Here is an 18738-nt window from a genome sequence, read left to right on the forward strand (position 1 = left end):
GAAATTTATGCAAGGGGCTCAGCCCTGGAAGCCGTGGCGGCTTGCCTCGGCCCTGGCTTCATCTGGAAGGTCGTCCGAAGGATGTCTGGAAGGACTTTCAGAAGGTCGTTCAGCTGTCCAGTCTAATTAGCATATTGTGCTTTTATTATTATAAATTATTAACTATATTCCCTATGCTGAACATATGGATGCATCCCTGTGACTATTTTGTAACTATCCAATTTGTATTTCCTAATTCCTTTCCCCTTTTCACCCATCCTCCTAATTCCTCTACCCCAATGTGACAGCCATCAGTCTGTTCACTGAATCTTCAAGTTTATGTTATGAATTATTCATTTGTTTTGTTTAGATTCCACATATAAGTGAAATCATATGGTATTTGTCTTTCTTTGTCTGATTTATTCCACTTAGCACAATATCCTCTAGCTCCATCCATGTTGTCACAAATGGTAAGATGTACCATATCTTCTTTAACCCCTTCATCTATTAATGGACACTTAGTTTACTTCCACATCTTGGCTATCTATAATAATAAAAGCGTAATATGCCAATCAGACCAGACTGCCAAACGACCTTCCAGACATCATTTCGGACAACCTTATGGATGAAGCCGCTGCAGCGGGAGCTGAGGCAGAGGTGATTAGGGGTGATCAGGCAGGCAGGTGAGTGGTTAGGGGCGATCAGGCAGGCAGGTAAGTGGTTAGGGGCGATCAGTCAGGCAAGCAGAGTGGTTAGGGGCAATCAGGCAGGCAGGTGAGCGGTTAGGAGCCAGAGGTCCCGGATTGTGAGAGGGTGCAGGCCGGGTTGAGGGGACCCTCCCCTGTGCACAAATTAGATGCACTGGGCCTCTAGTCCTATATAATAAAAGCATAATATGCAAAGTGTCTGCTCCACTGGCGCTGGACCAGTGGGCCATTCAACCAATCAAAGCATAATATGCTAATAATATGTTAAGTGGTTGGTTTGCTGCTGGAGAGGAAGTAAAGATGGCAACAATCCATGATTAAGAAAAGGCTCAAATAAATATAGGAGTGGCGGCAGCTCTAGACTGATTCTACTAGACCAGTTCTGGAGGGCTTCAGAAAATCCTGTCAAAAAGTTGAGTTCTGCCCTCACGCAGCTGAGACCAGGATCCCAAATAACTTTGAGTCTGAGTGAGAAAAACAAGCCCCTTCACACAGGCCCTGCTCCAGGCCCCCGTGTCCCATGCCTCGCCTCAGCATCATCACCTCCTGGAGCCACAGCGAGCAGTTGGGTGGCCACATGCCCAGGACTGTGTATCTTGCAGGCTGGGCTGTCAGCCTCTGGATGCAGCACTTCCCAGCACACCCACCATCCCTGTCTTCCCCCAGTGCACGAAAACCTCAGGTGCACCAGACTCTGCGAAGGAGGGGCCAACCTAGTTCCCGCAGCCGCCTGGTGAAAGTGCACGCCCAAGTTGTTGGCGTCCACTCTGCGGAGACCAAGGTGGAGGTGGTAGGACTGGTGTCTGTGTGAAACATGGCGGGTGCACAAATCCGTGCACTGGGCCATTAGTTGTAAATAATGCGGTAATGAACATATGGATGCATATGTCTTTTTGAATTAGTGCTTTGGGTTTCTTCAGACCCAAAGAACTGGAATCACTGGGTCATAAGGCAGTTCCATTTTAAATATTTTGAGGAACCTTCTACTATTTTTAGATTATGGTTGCATTAAACTGCACTCCTACCAATAGTGCATGATGGTTCCCTTTCCTCCACATCCCCACCAACACTTGTTTGTTGATTTATTGATGGTAGCCATTTCAACAGGTGTGAGGGGATATCTCATTGTAGTTTTATTTTTATTTTATTTTATTTTATTAGTTATTTGTGCAAGAATAGGCCTTCCTTCCCCTGGCTGCTGGCACGGGCTTCCCTCCAGCACCTGGGACCCGGGCTGCTTTGCTCCGGCTGCCGCCGCCACCCACTGGGACCCAGGCTGCTTTGCTCCGGCCACTGCCACTACCCACCGGGGGCATGCTCGAGCCATGCTGCAGCCACTCAGAGCACGCTCCCACCCCTGGTGTGTGTCCGCTGGGGCTGGGGGCGGCATGCAGTCCCCTCCCGCCCATCTGCACATGCAGCTCCTCCTGAGCGGTTATGATGCAGCCTCCTGCTGAGCTGGTCGTGACGCCTGGCTAATTTGCATATTACCTGTTTATATATACAGATTTTTTGTGAGAGAGAGAGAGAGAGAGAGAATCATCCAGTGTAAGAGAGAAATATCCATCAGCTGCCTCTCACACACACCCCAACTGAGGATTGAACCCACAACCTGGGTATGTGCCCTGACTGGGAATTGAACCAACAACCTTTTGGTGTACCAACAATGCTCCAACCAACTGAGTCACATCAGCTAGGGCTTTTTTTTTTTTTTTTTAAATCCTCATCTGAGGATATGTTTTCATTGATTTTTAGAGAAAGAAAAAGTCCGAGAGAGAGAGAGAAACCAATGAGAGAAACATAGATGGGTTGCCTCCCCTATGCACCCTACTGGAGACTGAACCCCAAACCTAGGTATGTGCCCTGACTGGGAATTGAACCCACCACCTTTTTGGTGTATAGGATGACACTAACAAAACGAGCTACCCAATCAGGGCTCATTGTGGTTTTAATTTGCATTTCTCTGATGATTAGTGACATTGAGGATCTTTTCATATGTCTTTTGGCCATCTGTATGTCCTCTTTGGAGAAAGGTCTTCTGCCTGTTTGTTTTTTAAAATATGTTTTTATTTATTTCAGAGACAGGAAGGGAGAGGGAGAGAGAGATAGAAAAATCAATGATGAGAGAGAATCATTGATCCACAAGCTGCCTCCTGCATACCCGATACTGGGGAGGGAGCCTGCAACTCAGGCATGAGTCCTAATGGGAATAGAAGAGTTGTTCCTTGGTGGACGCTCAATCAATCAGCCACGCTGGTTGGGCTTAAGTACGTGTTTTTGTATGCTGATAGAAATGGCCCATGGAGGGAGGAGGAAATGAATGATATCGGCAAGGAGTCATTACAGGCATAGAACTCTGGGAAGGTAGGCTGCCTGGCTGGCGTGGCTCAGTGGTTGAGCATCACCTATGAACCAAGAGGTCATGGTTCAATTCCAGGTCAGGCACATGCCTGGGTTGCGGGCTTGATCCCCAGTAGGGAGGCGTGCAAGAGGCAGTCAATCAATGATTTTCTCTCTCTTTCTCTCCCTTCCTCTCTGAAATCAATAAAAATATACTTAAAAAAAATAACTCTGGGAAGGTAGACTGAAAGCACTCCTCAGCCCCAAATTGATTTGAAGCTACAGCTTGAATCTGTAAAATAAATGGGATTTTTGCTTTCTATTTCATACTACACGCACACCCCACAAAGCAAATCCTCAAGTAATGTTTTCCTGAAAAGACAGGTCTGAGTTTTGAATACCCAAACTGCATAACAGGTATTTACCTCTCAATCCTTTTTGTGTGTGTGCAGCTGATGTTTATAAGTATAAAACTTATACTAAGTCTTCAAAATTTAATAAAATATTTTAAACTAAATGGCTTGCTAGAAAAGCATCTTGCCTCCAAATACAATTGATAGACCATCAGAATCACATTAGTCACTTGGCAAAGCTTTGGAATATCAACAAAATGTTACGGGTGGGAGGAAGAAATAGAATAGTGGGGACTAGCTATAATTATAAGAAATACTAATCACGCTCTGTTAACTGTGATTGTTTTGTTCTGATTAAAGAAAGCACATTCTGACCTGGCTGAAAGCTGTATGCCCTGGGACCTGGCAGTCAACCTCGAAATGCTGTGGTTCATTCTCCTAATCAAAGAACTGCCCATCATCATGGAAAGATTAATAACCTTGTTGCCTAAACAATGGAGTCCTGGAGGTGTCCGCCCTTTGTAACCCCAGTCTACATTGCCTGTAATTATACCCATTTTTATTCCATTTGCCTACTTCCCCATGTAATCTTTGTCCTTCTACCCAATATAAGCAGCTGGCTTAGGGGGCAAGGAGGTAGGGAAACAGGACAGATTCTTGTGGATGACCTGCTGCTCTCCCATGCTGTCGGCAATATTGGAAAATACAAACGCTCATGTACCATTCAACCCTGTCTCTGCTTAATTGGCTCAAGCAGTGACAGGCAGCCCGGATCCATTAGCTGTCCAGTTTCAAAAGGAGATGAACAAATATGATATTGCTGCCTTCAGGAAGGCCACCACTACTTAACTGTGAGATGACCAAAAAGCAATGTTTTAAGCATTGTATATCTGAATATAATATTTGTAAATTAGTCTAGGTGCCCTATTGTGATTTAGGAAATTAGTGAAGTTTTTCTTTTTCTTTTTTGATTTTAAGAGTATGTTTATTAAATCTGGGGACAGTGAGACAAGGAAGGGCTTAAAATAGAAGAAGCAACAGGGGAGAGCTTGGTAGGGCTGCTGTGGCTCTCTAGAGACGTTATAAGAAAGAAGTGAGCCAAGGTGGGGCTGCTGCTGCCTCCAAAGCGGGCCTTGGGGATAGGTTTAGGGATTAGCCCAGGATGAGTTGCTGCTGCCCATTGCTCTGTTGGTTGCAAGTCTCGTGTGGACCCTTAGAATGTAGGGAGCAAAAGCATGCCCGAGAGAGGGGGAAGAAGGCATGGGGTGCTCCAGAGGGAGACTGCCTAGAGTTTTTCATTGACTCCCTATGTCTTATAATTTTTCCCATTTTAAATAATGAGAAATAGGTTTGCCTTAGCATTTTCTCAGAGTCAGTCTGACATTTTGGGCACAGGTTTGTGACATTAACTGCCAGGTGACTTTCTAGCTTTGTCTTGGTTTTAAATTTTTTATTCTGCGGATGAAAAGGGGCCACGTGCTAACCTGACTAGCTCAGGGAAGGTCTGCATGGCAACCTTGCAAACTCAGAGATCTAAAGCGAACCATAAAGGATGGTCTGAAATTAAAACCTTTTAACTAAAGCAATTTATGGTGGATAGTCATGTCCTAGGTCGGCATCTTCCCTGACAAAGGTCAATCTTTAATAAAGCTGAGCCTGTCTATTGTCTTTTTGTATCTATAAGAATATATCTTTACAATGTGAAAGTAATTTTCCTTTTTCCAGAGCCTTCAAAGCACAGGCATTGGTCTGTGGAGACCAGAAATCCCCTCATGGTTATTGAGTTAACTAGAGGCCCGGCGCACAAAATCATGCACAGGTACGGTTCCTAGGCCTAGCCTGCGATCAGGGCCATCTTCCCCAGCTGCCAGCAGCTGGCCCCACCCCCCGCTGCCACCCACCCATGTTCCCCATTCCCCATCGGCGATGGGAGCCTGACAGCTGGGGGAGGGACAGAGAGGTCAGCCATTCCGCCTGCTTACCAGCCCCATCCCCGCCACCAGTTGCCCTCTGTGTGTGGGGCAACCAGCGGGGCAGGGTCCTTGGCCTGGCATCGCCCACATCCCCCACCACCCACCCTGGGTCCCCATTCCATTGGCAATCTGAGCCTGCCAGCAGGGGAAAGAGACCAAAAGGTGGTCAGTGCACCTCATAGTGACTGGTCGAGAGGTCGTTCTGGTCGTTCTGCCATTATGGTCACTGGGCTTTTATTATATAGGGCTAGAGGCCTGGCGCACGAAATTTGTGCACAGGTATGGTCTGTAGGCCTGGACTGCAATCAAGGCCATTTTCCCTAGCTGCCCGCAGCTGGCCCCGTGCCCACCACCACTCACCCCTGGTCCCCCGTTTGCCATCGGGTGATCGGTGCCTGACAGCCGGGGGAAGGGACCAAGAGGTCGGCTGTTCCTGCCCGCTCACCGGCCCCACCCCTGCCACGGGTGGCCATTAGGCGATCGGAGCCTGCCAGCCAGGAAAAGGAATCAAGAGGTGGTCAGTGCGCCTCATAGTGACTGGTCCAGTGGTTGTTCTGGTCATTCTGCCGTTCAGGTCAATTTGCATATTACCCTTTTATTATATAGGATAGAGGCCTGGTGCACGGGTGGGGGCTGGCTGGTCTGCCCTGAAGAGGGCCCCAGATCAGGATGGGGTCCTCACTAGGGGCGAGACCTGCTGGGGCAAAAGGCTTCGGGCAGTTTGCAAACTGGCCACACTCCCGATTGGGGCGGGGGTCCCCACTGGGGGGGCGGGGCCGGCCTGGGCGAGGGGCCGTGGGCAGTTTGCAGGCCAGCCATGCCCCAGCTTTGTCCGAAAGACGTCTGGTCTATCCGGTCTAATTAGCATATTACCCTTTTATTAGTATAGAAGATGGTTGACTGTTAAGTATCCTGCACTCACCTATGTAAAATAGTGTGCCTATCATTTTATTTTTTATCCAGTCCCAGAGGTTCCCTGCTTAACTTTCTGCTGCCTCCCTAAGCTATCACCAATGGATTTCATGTAACCCATACATGTCTCCTCTTTTGATTGTAATATATATAAGGTACAAAACTGCCATTCTCTGGAACATTATCTCAACTCATTGAGTTTTTGCTTCCCGACAATTGTCAACAGTTTGAATCAAATAAACTCACAAAAATTCTTCACAGGTTTGAATGTTTCTTACGTTGACAATACTAACCTTGTAAATTACTTAACTTTGGTTCTTCCAAATTTTATAGTAAAATTAATGTTCCAGAAAGTTGTACCACGGGTATTCTGCTGTTTTGCATTCTCTCTGCACAGAATTGGGGCTGTGCATAATGCAATTTAAGAAGCATGTAGCTATGTAATAATTGGAGTTGATCAGAAAAGTTAAAAAGAAAAATGAATTATTACTGTAACTTCCAACAGCAACAAATTATTAGGAGGTTCCGAAGGATATTTTAAAGGGATCTTAAAAGTGGTCCCAAAGGCCTCTTATTGTAGGGCTGAAAATAGAAATTGTGTATTTCCTTCCTAAAGAAACTTCCTTAATATTTTGGGAAGAACCAAGGGGGAAGGGTTGCGCTCAGAAGGAGGATCTATGGTAAGAGACAGCAGTTGGGAGAAATGGAGGGCACAGGGAGAAAGGTGGCTTTGAAAAGGCAAGTTCTAGGTTCCCAGGTACCAGGAATTTCCATTTTAGGCAGCGGATTTGCAGTGTCAGGTATCCGTTATTAAGCTTCTGCTTGGGTTCCAAAGAAGCCTAGATTGGTCCGCACCGCTAGCCCCAACCCTACCTGGGAGCCTGACTCCACAAGCGAGGCGGACGAGGAGGAGGGGGCGGGACGAGGAGGAGGGGGCGGGACGAGGAGGAGGGGGCGGGGCGAGGAGGAGGGGGCGGGGCGAGGAGGAGGGGGCGGGGCGAGGAGGAGGGGCGGGGCGAGGAGAAAGGGGTGGGATGAGTAAAGGGGCGGACGAGGAGAATGGGCGGGGCGAAAAGGTGGGGCGGGCACGCCAACTTCTGGAAGGCGTGCGTAAGGGAGAGCATGGCTACCCTGCGCAGGCTGCGACAGGTACCCCGGCACTTGCTGGTCTGCGAGAAATCCAACTTCGGTGACGACAAGTCGCGCCACAGGCATCTTGTGGAGACGCACTATCACAATTACAGGGTGAGTCCGGCCGCCTGGGCCAAGGGGCCGGGGCGGCTTGGGAGATCCCGCGCTCTAGTGTGGTGGGTCCACTCGCGGGGTGCTCTGGGAAGTATAGTCTCTTAACCGCTTTGAGCCAGTGGTTTGCGGGTCTGTAGGACTACAATTCCCAGGATGCACCGGGCGTGAGGCAATGTGCTCTTGGCCTGGTCCAAACGCCACTGGCTGATCCCTTCCGCGGCCCAGGTGCCTTGCATTCCGGGGAGGGACTCCCAGCCCGCGACTAGGGAGATAGGAGGGCGTGACAGCTGCGAAGCGCAGCCGCAGGGAACTTACTTTTGCCCCAAAAGGAAGCCAGACTCTCGCCTCCACATCACCTAATTCCTTCCCCACAGAGCATCGTGCGGAGTCCAGCCCCAGGAAACTACTTGCTTTTCTATCCTGCGCGTGGCAACTTTCTGCTTTGCCTGCCTGCTGTCCTCTGTGTCCTGCAGGCAAACTGTGGTATTTCTGCCGCTTTGGGGACACATTCCTGTGGTGGCCCTGCTAGCAAGCGCCCTTAAAAGTTGTGTGGGGTTGGTAACATGGGCTGCTGTTTCTTGAATGTCACCCCCACCCTGGCCGCTGGGCTCAGTGGTTAGATTCCTGCTCAAGGGCACGATCCCGTCCTGGCAACCTATCGAAGTGTCTCTCACATCGTTGCTTCTCTCTCTCCCTCCTCGTTCCCCTTCTCCCTTCAATTCGCTCTAAAAATCAATGGAAAAAATATCCTCGAGTGAGTATTAACCAAAAATAAAAAATAAAAGAATGTCATCCTCATGGAGTGCGTTCTTCACAGATGTGGGAAGTTGAGGCGTCAATGAGGTTAATCATGGGTTTATCCAGGATTTGCTGAGTAGGGAGAACAACCCAAATTCCCGGTCAAGTTTGAGTAGGCCGCTTTTACCAGCCTATTGAAGGGGCTAGGCCTCCAGAAAACCAGCCTATGATGATGGTTTAAGCCTTCAGCACTGTAAGTGACCGACCTGGTCTTCTCTCAGGCTGGACGGTCCTGGTCCTTGGGAACAGGCTGGCGGTCAGGCCCTGGGAGAGCGGTTTTCAAGGTGTGGAGCCCGTGGGCAACATGTACAACCCTTAGGTTTAGCCTCTCTGCTTTGGATGGGAAGCGCACCACTGCCAGCAGTCAGGGGTGTTCGCCTTAACCCACCAGGTCTGCTCTGTAGAATGGTCCGGGAACACTTCTGCTTCCAGGTGCCCTCTGAATCATTGATTCTGAAGGGACACATTCCTTATGCCCTAAGGGACAGTTCCTTTGATTCAAGCCTGGTACTAGACAAACAAATCTAGATATTCAGTTGTCCTATATTTCCCTAAAATTTTGTTAGAGTGGTAAAAGGAACAGGACAAAATATATTGCTTATTTATAAAAGATACAATATTAACAAGACCTTGCTACTAAAGCAAGGGTGGGGAACCTTTTTCTGCCAAGAGTCATTTGGATATTTCTAACATAATTTGCAGGCCATACAAAATTATCAACTAAAAAGTAGCCTGCTGTATTTGGTCAAACATTTAATTAACTCACCCTTAATGCCTTGGCAGGGCCAGAACAAATGATTTCTCGGGCCTTATAGGCCCTCAGGGCAGAGGTTCCCCACCCCTGCATTAAAGTTTTTTTGCTCATTCTCTTTCTAGAACTCTATCTTCGAATACAGAAATGAAAAACTTGAATTGTCAGATTTTTTTCCACCTGAGATTGACAAGTTAATTTATAAGAGTTTTGGCCCAGCCGGTGTGGCTCAGTGGTTGAGCATCGACCTATGAACCAGAAGGTCACACTTCGATTCCTGGTCAGGGCACATACCCTGGGTTGTGGGTTCAATCCCTGGTACGGGGCATGCAGGAGGCAGCCTATCAATGATTCTCTCATCATTGATGTTTCTATCTCTCTAACCTCACCTTTCCACTCTGAAATCAATAAAAAAAATTTTTTTAAGTTTTGTAGAAATAACAGTCTTCATGATGTAGAAACTTGGGTGTTGATCTACATAATAATGAGACCTGTTTATATTTACACTTTCCAATAGGTTTCATTTCTGATTCCTGAGTGTGGGATACTATCAAAAGAACTGAAAAGCCTGGTCATGGAAACTGGAGCCTATTACTTTGTGAAGAATTTACCTCTTCATGAGTTAATTACCCAAGAATTCATCAATACCTTTGTAAAGAAAGGTAAGTAGTGTCTATGAGCAAGGCAAGACGAGGAAGGACAGTTAGATCATATCACAATACAAGGGCTGGTGTTTTCAGAACGGCCTATGGAGATGGTGTTTTCTGTTGGGGTCCAACCCCAGCAGGTCCAGGGGTCCCCAAAGGTGTGGACGGAGTCAGTGAAGAATGAAGGACACGGAGACAGCGTTCAGTTGATCAGCAGCCTAGCCAGGATCTCTAGCCAGGATCTCCAGCCAAGTTCTGTTCAGGATCTCCAGTGAAGTTCTGGTTAGGATCTCCAGCGAAGTTCTGGTGTTTATTGTCTTGTTACATCTGTATTTATACCAGTTGATTTTAATCCTCTCAATTTCTATTGCAAAGGTTAGGGTGTTTCTTATCTCCATTCCAGGGAGTAAAGATTATGTAGCTTAAGCGTGATTGTTTGTAGTTAAAGTGATTAACTACCGGCCTGGCACTTAGTTAAGGGGTTTTATCCCCTCCCTAACTTCAGGGAAAAATCCCTACCTGGGGAAACAACCTTTCTCGGAGAGGTGACCTTGGTTAAAACACATAGAGCTAAGGGGAGCAAACATATTAAGAACAGTATGCTATATACGCCAGGTCCCTTGAAACATATGCTGTGCAGATGTGTCTTTCCTGCAGTGACTGTGTCAAGCAGCAAGGATGGACCGGCTTCCGGCAGTTTTCAGCACAGCCTATGGAGATGGTCTGGGATTCAGTGCATGCATCACTCTCCCCATCTCTCCATACTCTCAACTTTCTCTCTCTCATGCTTTCATGAGGTGCTGGTTTTTTGATGACACTTGTCCAGAAGTGTTGCATGGGGTTGTTGTAACAAAAGGATATCCCTCGTCTTAAAACAGAAATTAATGAAGAGGAAAGTCTTTTGATCCATGTTTTCAGATACTATGCTGCTGGGTGTGTGGCTGCAAAGAACACTGCTCCCAGTAGTTCCCACAACAGCTGTCTCACAGGGTTGGCTTCCTGAGGCAACCACAGCAGCTGTTCTCAGAGCCGGGTACTTGTGGTTTGATGTCTTCTGTTTAGATTTTATGACTCTCACCTTCCTCTGCTCACCTCATTCCCATTCATATCTGCTGGGTTGATTGGTTTATTCCTGTTCTTTTCTAGGATCCACTTGTTTGAAATTGTATTTCAGAAAGTGTTTAGGGATCCCGCCCTCGCTCCATAAGTGACTACACTTAGAAGTAAGCCACTTACTTATCTTGTTGTAGGACTCTTGTGTGTCCTCTCAGTGGAGCTGTGAAGGATCTTAGTTACCTGGAACTCTGCTCCTTCTGATGTTGCTGGGGCTGCTTATGAAGCTGGACAACTTGTCTTTGGTTTCATCGACATTATTCCTTTAATCTGTTTTGAATCTTAATACTACTTTGTTAATAGTGTGGACATAGCAATAGTAGGCACTGTTACACATCTTATCCAATTTAAATCCTTGCAACAACTCTATGAAATAGGCTATGATTCCCATTTTACAGGTGAGGAAATTGAGCTGGGAGAGATTGAGTTGCTTTCTTAACTTCATACAAGTTCCTGGCACATTTGAATCTCAGCCTGGAACCCTGCCTCGCGCGTGTGTACACTTACCTAATAGTCCACTTTATGCCTCTCTGCCAGCATCCCCAAAGACTCACGCCCCACGCTCAGTCCATCTTCTGCTCGATAGCAGTCAGCTAGCACAAACAGGTCTTGGGCAGGGGATTAAACTAACTGTGCTTGGCCTTTCATGTCCCCCAGGTCAGCGCTGGCAGGTTTTAGGTGTATTGCGTGAGCTGGAGCAGTAATTTCAAAGATTTATTATCATGTAAAAAATAATCTGCTAACTTTTTGCAGCTGTGATTTTTTTTTCTTAATTTCTCCTCTGGGCTTTCTCTTACAGGTTCATGCTATGCACTATCATACAATACAAATATTGATGAAGATAATACTGTTGCCCTGCTGCCAAATGGTAACAACACTCATCTTTTCTTTTCTTTGTTAATTAAAAAGGAAATGCAAACTGTAAAAAAAGTAAAATCATCCAGATGTACAGAAAGTGAAAGTCACCGTGTCTTCCCCCTTCTTCCAAACTCACTCCCCTTCTTAGAAGGAACTGTTGTTAACAGGTTGTGTTCATTCTTCTAGACATTTCCTATGAATTTATAAACACACATAATGGTGCTTCTTTTTAACATAAATTACATTATAGTATTTTATTTCTCAATTTGCCCTTTTCCCAAGCTCTATATCATAGACATCTTTCCATACCAGTGCATATAGTTCTAACGCACTATTTTTAATGTCTTGAAGGCATTCCAAAAAAGAGGTGTACAATGACTTGTTCATTCTTTCTTCAATAGAAATTTAGATAAATTTCTAGTTTCACTATTATAAATAATATCCTTGTATATGTAACATTTAAACAGTATCCTTGTATTATAAATAAGATGTCTGTATGTATAAATAATATCCTTGTATTATAAATAAAATCCTTGTATGCAATTTATCGCTCTGATATTACCTTGCTTTCTTTTAGTCATAAGTCATGTTTTGACATCACTTTTATGGGAATTATTTGATTTGTAGGGAAATTAATTTTATCACTGGATAAAGACACTTATGAAGAAACTGGACTTCAAGGTCGTCCATCTCGTTATTCTGGTAGAAAAATAATGAAATTTAGTAAGTATTATGCTTGCTCCATCAGTTTCTAGCAAGGTAGTAATCTTTTCGTGGCAATTTAAATTTAAATGCTTGAATCACCTCTATTCTCTTTGTTCAGAAAAAGTATGGATTTTTCTTGTCTTTAAAGCTTCTGACTCAAAAGGCTCTCAGTGGGACCACAGGGAGGATAAGATAATGCTACTTCTCTTCAGCTGTAGGCTGCATCTTATAAAGATCATAGAATTAGAATGGTCCTTTAAGTATTTACATTTTGGCACAAAAATTTAAAATAATACACTCAAGGTAAGAGTCTACAAATTGTTCTTAATGAAGAACTTCCTTTGAGCCCTAGCCCGTGTGGCTCAGTTGGTTGAGGTCACTGGTTCAATTCCCAGTCAGGGCACATGCCCAGGTCTCAGATGGGGCATGTAAGAGGCAGCTGGTCAGTGATTCTCATTCATCGATGTTTCCTTCTCGCCCTCTTCCTTTCTCTCTAAAATCAATAAAAACATTTCAAAAGTACAAAAAAAGAATTTCCTTTGATTTGCCCAAGTCTTTGTGGTTACTGGTAGAAATGTACTTATGAGTGAAGAGTTGTCATTCTGCTGGCAGTGTCCAGCTTGAGCCTCAGTAGCAAAAGTTGCCACATCCACAAGTAGGTTAGAGTTGACTCTGCCCTTGGCTTTGACCTAGGAAAAGTATGAATTAAAAACATCTGTTGCCCAACTGTTTGGCTCAGTGGTTGAGTATCACAGTTCCACTCCTGGTCAGGGCACATGCTCCCATTGTGGGCTTGATCCCCAGTGTGGGGTATGCAGGAGGCAGCCAATCAATGATTCTCTCTCCCACTCCTTTCCTCTCTCTGAAATCAATAAAAACGTTTTTAAAAAATCTGTTATTATCTCTTAATGCTAGAAATGACCATTAAAGGTAGAGTTTTGATTTGGTAAAACAAAGAGAGGGCAAGAAGAACATAATTTTTATTACCCATATAGTTTCTTAAAACTCTGGATTTTTAATACAATACTTTTTCCACAGTGTATGCTATTTACATATGAATGAAATATTTATTTCTCTTTCCATTTTTTAAGTTATTTCCATTGATTTGATGGACTTATCCTTTAAGCTGGATTCTAAGAAGTATGAAAGAATATCTTGGTCCTTCAAAGAAAAGAAGCCACTGAAATTTGATTTTCTTTTGGCTTGGCATCATACAGGTATGAAGAATCAACTGTGAAATAATACAGTGATTTTGAAATTTAATTGTAATTAAAGGGGAGTGATGAAGAATGGTGATTCATCACTGTGGTCAGGGATATTATGTACACGTACGTGTGAACATTATTAAGGAAGCTGCCTTGGCCCCTCTCACATCCACAGAAACTGTAGTTCAGGATAATCTATGTGTGGAGCCAGCTGCCTCCATCTCCTCGCTTATATGTAGACCCAGAGATTTGTCTGTTTTATTTATTTTTATTTCTTTGTTTATTTTTAGACCCAGAGATCTTGAGAGTGACTGCTGAGCAGCTTACCTTTACCTGTTTCTCTCCTTCCTTTCTCCAGCTTATCTCAAACAGCTTAATGTTTCAGATGTAATGTTCTAAATTGATACCACTGTAGTTATATACACAAACTGCCCTTCATCATTGCACAGTAATAGTCAGGCATGCCATTAGAGGTTGGATTAAATTTGTTGCAGTTTTTAATTGATTAGAACAATAAATTTAATTCAAAATTTGATGGTCACCAAAATGTTAATCTACTTACAATTGCTGTGCCTTCCTCCTTTTAGAAGTATATTTTTTGGCACATCCCACGAATATAATGAATCAGAGCATCCCAATTCCGATGGTGTAGTGCTCTCTTTTGGAAAATAGGGAAGCACATAGGTCCCTTTTGGAAATATGTCCGTCTCTCTGCCCCTCGTGGGAAGTGTCTGGCTGCTGGGTGTTTGTTTTGCATGAGTCCTGGGTCTGTAACACTTCAGTGCTCCTCCTCCTCCTTATGGTAGAGATACAAGAGGGCAGAGAGACGGACTGACATTTTAGTCACACGAGTCTTCATTGAGGACCATCTATGCATTGGGTTCTGGATGGCTCTGTGTCCTAAGATTCCCAATTATTTTAAGGGATTGTCTGGAACTGTCTGCGACTTTATCCTACTTATAAGCTACGAAGTTAGCCTGCACAGTCTCATAGATGCTGGCAGGAGACATGGGTCAGAGACAAATGACTTAATGACTCACAGTAACATCAGTGCTCAGAGTATCAGCATTTGTACCATCCACCAAACTCCAGATCCTCCAGGGAGATACACAGGGGGCCTGGTGGTGCTGGCCATACATGTTGCAGGAAGGGAGACTGGAGCTTATCTAACGAACTCAAATCCTTTATACTGGGCAGTAAGCCTGCTGACCTTTGCCCTGGAAGGGGGGAAGGAGATAATATTTTCATTAGACTGAATAGCAAACAAGCCTGCCATTTGCTCCAGAGGGGGGCACCATTTCTTCTTCCAAGGATGTTGGAAAATCCTTGAAGATACACTGGATTACTGGGTTCAGAGACAACCTTGAATGCGTTTCCATCATCATTCAGTTCCTCTTTCTTTTATAGAGTATGTGCAAATATGTTTCTTTTTCTGTAGAATTCATTCATTTTATTTGTACAAAAGTTATGCTTTGGGTCTTATTTAAGTTGAAATTTTCTTATTACAGAAAATGATGAAACTAGTATGGGTTGAATCTGAAAGTATATGTTTTTCTGGGAAAAGTGTGAAAGAAGATGAATGTTTATAGAACTTGGGCACATGCAGCTGAAAGCAACTTAAATTATTTTAATTTGAATAAAGCTTTGCACAACTTCCTTCCATTTTACTTAAGCCTACCTGCTTCCCGTAACTCTCAGGTGGGAGGAGTAGTTTTAGGGATTCGTGGGACCTGTTTACAATATTGAAAAGGCCTTACATGGTTTGTTTTAAGGTGCGGGAGACTCAGCGATGATGTCATACTTCTCCAGTTACGGAATTCAGGAGCATCAGCCAAAAGTCACAGTGAGCACGATGACGGAGCTGCAGTGCCCAGTGCTGCAGAGCAGCGAGCTCCGGGGAAAGCCAGGGGCGGCCTGCAGCCCTGGCGAGCTCCTCGATTGGCTGGGCGCCGTCTTCAGTAATGCCAAACTGTGCGTAAGAGGGCTCCTGCGCCTCCAAGGGCTCTGGCTTCAACGGGGTCTTAATATTTTGAAAGTGAACATATGGTGGACATAAATGTGTTTTCTTTCTTTTTTGTGACAGAAATAATGAGCCTAATAATTTCATATCAGCCTATTGCTGTCCTCAGCCAAGCACAGTGGTGGCCAAAGCTTGTTTGTGTACAATCACCGGCTTCATACTTCCAGAGAAGATATGTCTCCTGTTGGAACAGCTGAGGTATGAACGTTTTTTGCCTTTTTCATCTTGCTTGTCTGTGCCAACGTGACATTTTAGGAGCAGTGCTACTGTCCCAAATTTCATCGTCCTGTCACACATTTCCCTTTTTTTCCTTGTTTGGGCTCACAGTGCAGCAACGTTATCATCTTAAATGACGTAATTATCCTTGGTGATGGGAAATTCTATTGCCACATACTTGTCCGTATGGAAAGACAAATAACAGAGCTTCAGGATACTTCTTGAAGACAAACTGCTCATTTTTCTAGTTCTGCTGCCCTGGATCACTTTGTTGAAGTTATAATGTCATTAAGAAAATACCAATACCCTATGAAAGACATAATCTGTTTTAAATAATGGAGTTCTGCAAAATATCTAATTTTCAAAGGGAGTACAAAAAAGGAGTTGACTATCTCTGAATCCAAATCCTATCTAAGATCAGTTCCAGCCCTAACATCGTATGAATCACTGGGCATCAGTAATATGCCAAGGACTGTATTAAGTAGTGGTAGTTTTTTCATTTTGGGAGGTATTATATAAATAAGCGCTACATTGTACCTAATGTCAGGAAACTCAACCCCCATATTGAAAAGTCTACAAAGTAAGCATAATGTGTCAGTCTTCACTTTGAAAATGTCCAAGGTTGAAGTCTTGATGGTTTTCCTTTTTAAACCCAGCATTCTTTTTCACCTGTGTTAGTTTAGTACTTAGATTTTCTTCAATAGGAAGGCTTCAATTTTGGAATCCAATAAATTATTTTGCAGAATTTCAGGTAACAGAGACTGGAAGCAGCACTATTATAGGGAGAGAAACTATTCTTATTCACTTTGGGGGTTTTTTGTCCTGTGAATCTTACATGATCTTCCACAATGGAGGTAGGAAAAGCTGAAGTTTGTTTTGTGCATTGTATATCGGTTAACCTTTATTGAATTCACAATATAGCATCAAGAATTTAATTTGCATCTCCTGATTTTTATAAATAAAAATTAAGGTCAAAGCTTCATTGGAACATCAGAAGTATCACTTACTCTGAATAAGAAAAAAAAAGTGAACATTCCTAATTCTTCCTGTTTGTTAAGAATTAATCTTTCTTTTTCAGTCGCTACTTTGACGAACCCAAGTTAGCTCCGTGGGTTACGTTGTCGGTTCAAGGCTTCGCAGACAGCCCTGTTTCATGGAGAGAAAATGAACATGGTTTTCAAAAAGGAGGAGAACATTTATACAACTTTGTGATTTTTAATAATCAGGACTATTGGCTTCAGATGGCTGTTGGGGCAAATGATGACTGTCCACCATGAAAATACAAAATTTATAATCATGTTTGTCTATGTTTATTTTTTTCAGATTTCTTAGTGGTAAAATGTCTGTGTGCTCACTCGAGCATATATGATGATGACATATCTTAGATAAGCATCTGTTAGCATCCCGCTCTGGGGGTGGGGCCCATCCTGTGACTGCAGCGGGGGTCAGTCATCCAGTGATTAGCTCAGTTCATTTCTCCCTGTAGTATAAGCTCAGGGGTACGAGCTCCTACAAGGGAGAGGGAGCCAGGGACCAGGGGTTATGGGGTCATCGGGTAAGATGTGTGCTCTTACTCAGGTACATGATTGCAACTTTTTCACATAATAGTAAAAAGATATCCTCATACCAGAGCCAGTCCCTGCTTCAAGGGTTGTTAATACATTACCTCATTTAGTCCTCACATCAGTCCTACCAGGAAATAGGCACAGAGTGTAAATAAGCTACGGAGGTCACACTGCTTGTGAATCAGTCAGACTGATCTCATGCCTGCTGCTTCCGAGTGATGTGTTTGTTCCCTCTCTCCTGCCTCTGGATTAGGATGGATATTTGAATACTGTATATTGTTAACATATTGAAAGAATTATTTTCTTCCAGCTGTATGACTGATAAAGACCAGCTGAAAACAACTAAAACTTCTGGAATACATATCAAAAACTATTATTTAAAGTGTATCACCGAGCTGCAAATAATTCTCAGAGACTAAATAAAAAATATCTAATGAAAATAGAAACCCAAGGATATAATTCAGGTATTGATGCCACTTTTCACACTTAGGATATTTGCCAAATGTTAAGTGGAACTTTGCTTTTCACAGCCTGGGGTGGGGGCAACGGCAGTAGAATAGCAGACAAAGCTGAGGGCCTGCCCAAGGTGGCAGTGTAATGGGAGCTCTCATAGAGCTGACACTCTAAAAGGATAGCTTAGTGAGGATGAGCATGAATGAACCTGTCTGCCTCCCCTTCTTCCCTCCCCCAGATAGCAAGGAAGATCATCCCTGAGAGCAGATGCATAACCCCAAGCGGCCCTTAGCTGGTTTATTCACACAGCCTGGGTAGTCTAAAGATATCTCAGGCTAGAAATTTGTTTGTTTCTCAACTATTGAGTTCCCACCAACTGCACAATCTGCTCCTAATATTAAGTTCCTTCCTTTGCAATTCGGTCTTTCTTAAGTGGTCCAATAAATGCTTTCTTTTCTTTAAAAAATATTTTCATTGGTATTTAGAGAGAGAGAGAGAGGGAAAGAGGAAGAGAAACATCGAGTGAGAGCAAAACATCAGTTGGTGCCTATTGCACGCCCCCTACTGGGAATAGAACCCGCAACCTTTTGGTGCACAGGATAACACCCAACCACCTGAGCCAACCAGCTAGGGCATGCTGCTTTCTTCCATCATCTGGAAGCAGCCTTGTGGTGTCAGCGAATTTAAGATTAATCTCCATGGCCCAGTGTTTGGTCTGCACCTCAGGTTGGAAATTTAAATTGATGTCAGGTTTGAGTGCCTTCCAGGTGACTGGCAGAGGAACTCAGATAGTTACAAGGGTTTAAGTTCATGATCAAAAATCACAAACAGGTAAAATAGACAAACAGAAGTGATGGGCAGAAGCAGGCCTACAAAGACTTAAAATACTAGGGTTACC

The 18738-nt window shown here is 44.1% G+C and overlaps 1 protein-coding gene across 1 annotated transcript; it reads left to right on the forward strand.

Moving 5' to 3' along the window:
* The first annotated feature begins 7344 nt into the window (after positions 1-7344).
* Positions 7345-17119, forward strand: RPP40 (ribonuclease P/MRP subunit p40). The gene is made up of 8 exons (XM_070403455.1): positions 7345-7509; positions 9576-9720; positions 11618-11686; positions 12304-12399; positions 13473-13598; positions 15359-15557; positions 15670-15804; positions 16901-17119. Exons 1-8 carry the CDS (start codon positions 7387-7389, stop codon positions 17097-17099), a joined length of 1092 nt encoding a protein of 363 aa, XP_070259556.1. The 5' UTR covers positions 7345-7386; the 3' UTR covers positions 17100-17119.
* Positions 17120-18738: the final 1619 nt, after the last annotated feature.

Source organism: Myotis yumanensis, unplaced genomic scaffold (genome assembly GCF_028538775.1).
Source record: "Myotis yumanensis isolate MYYU_CA2020_CCGP unplaced genomic scaffold, mMyoYum1.0.hap1 SCAF_2, whole genome shotgun sequence".
NCBI classification, from domain to species: Eukaryota; Metazoa; Chordata; class Mammalia; order Chiroptera; family Vespertilionidae; genus Myotis; species Myotis yumanensis.

What these genes read in the sequence shown, in the direction of transcription:
- RPP40 (XM_070403455.1), top strand. Translation starts at nt 7,387, where the DNA reads ATGGCTACCCTGCGCAGGCTGCGACAGGTACCCCGGCACTTGCTGGTC. An exon ending in CGCACTATCACAATTACAGG is followed by an intron (nt 7,510 to 9,575) that starts GTGAGTCCGGCC and finishes ACTTTCCAATAG; the next exon opens with GTTTCATTTCTGATTCCTGA. An exon ending in GTCTTCAGTAATGCCAAACT is followed by an intron (nt 15,558 to 15,669) that starts GTGCGTAAGAGG and finishes TTTTTGTGACAG; the next exon opens with AAATAATGAGCCTAATAATT.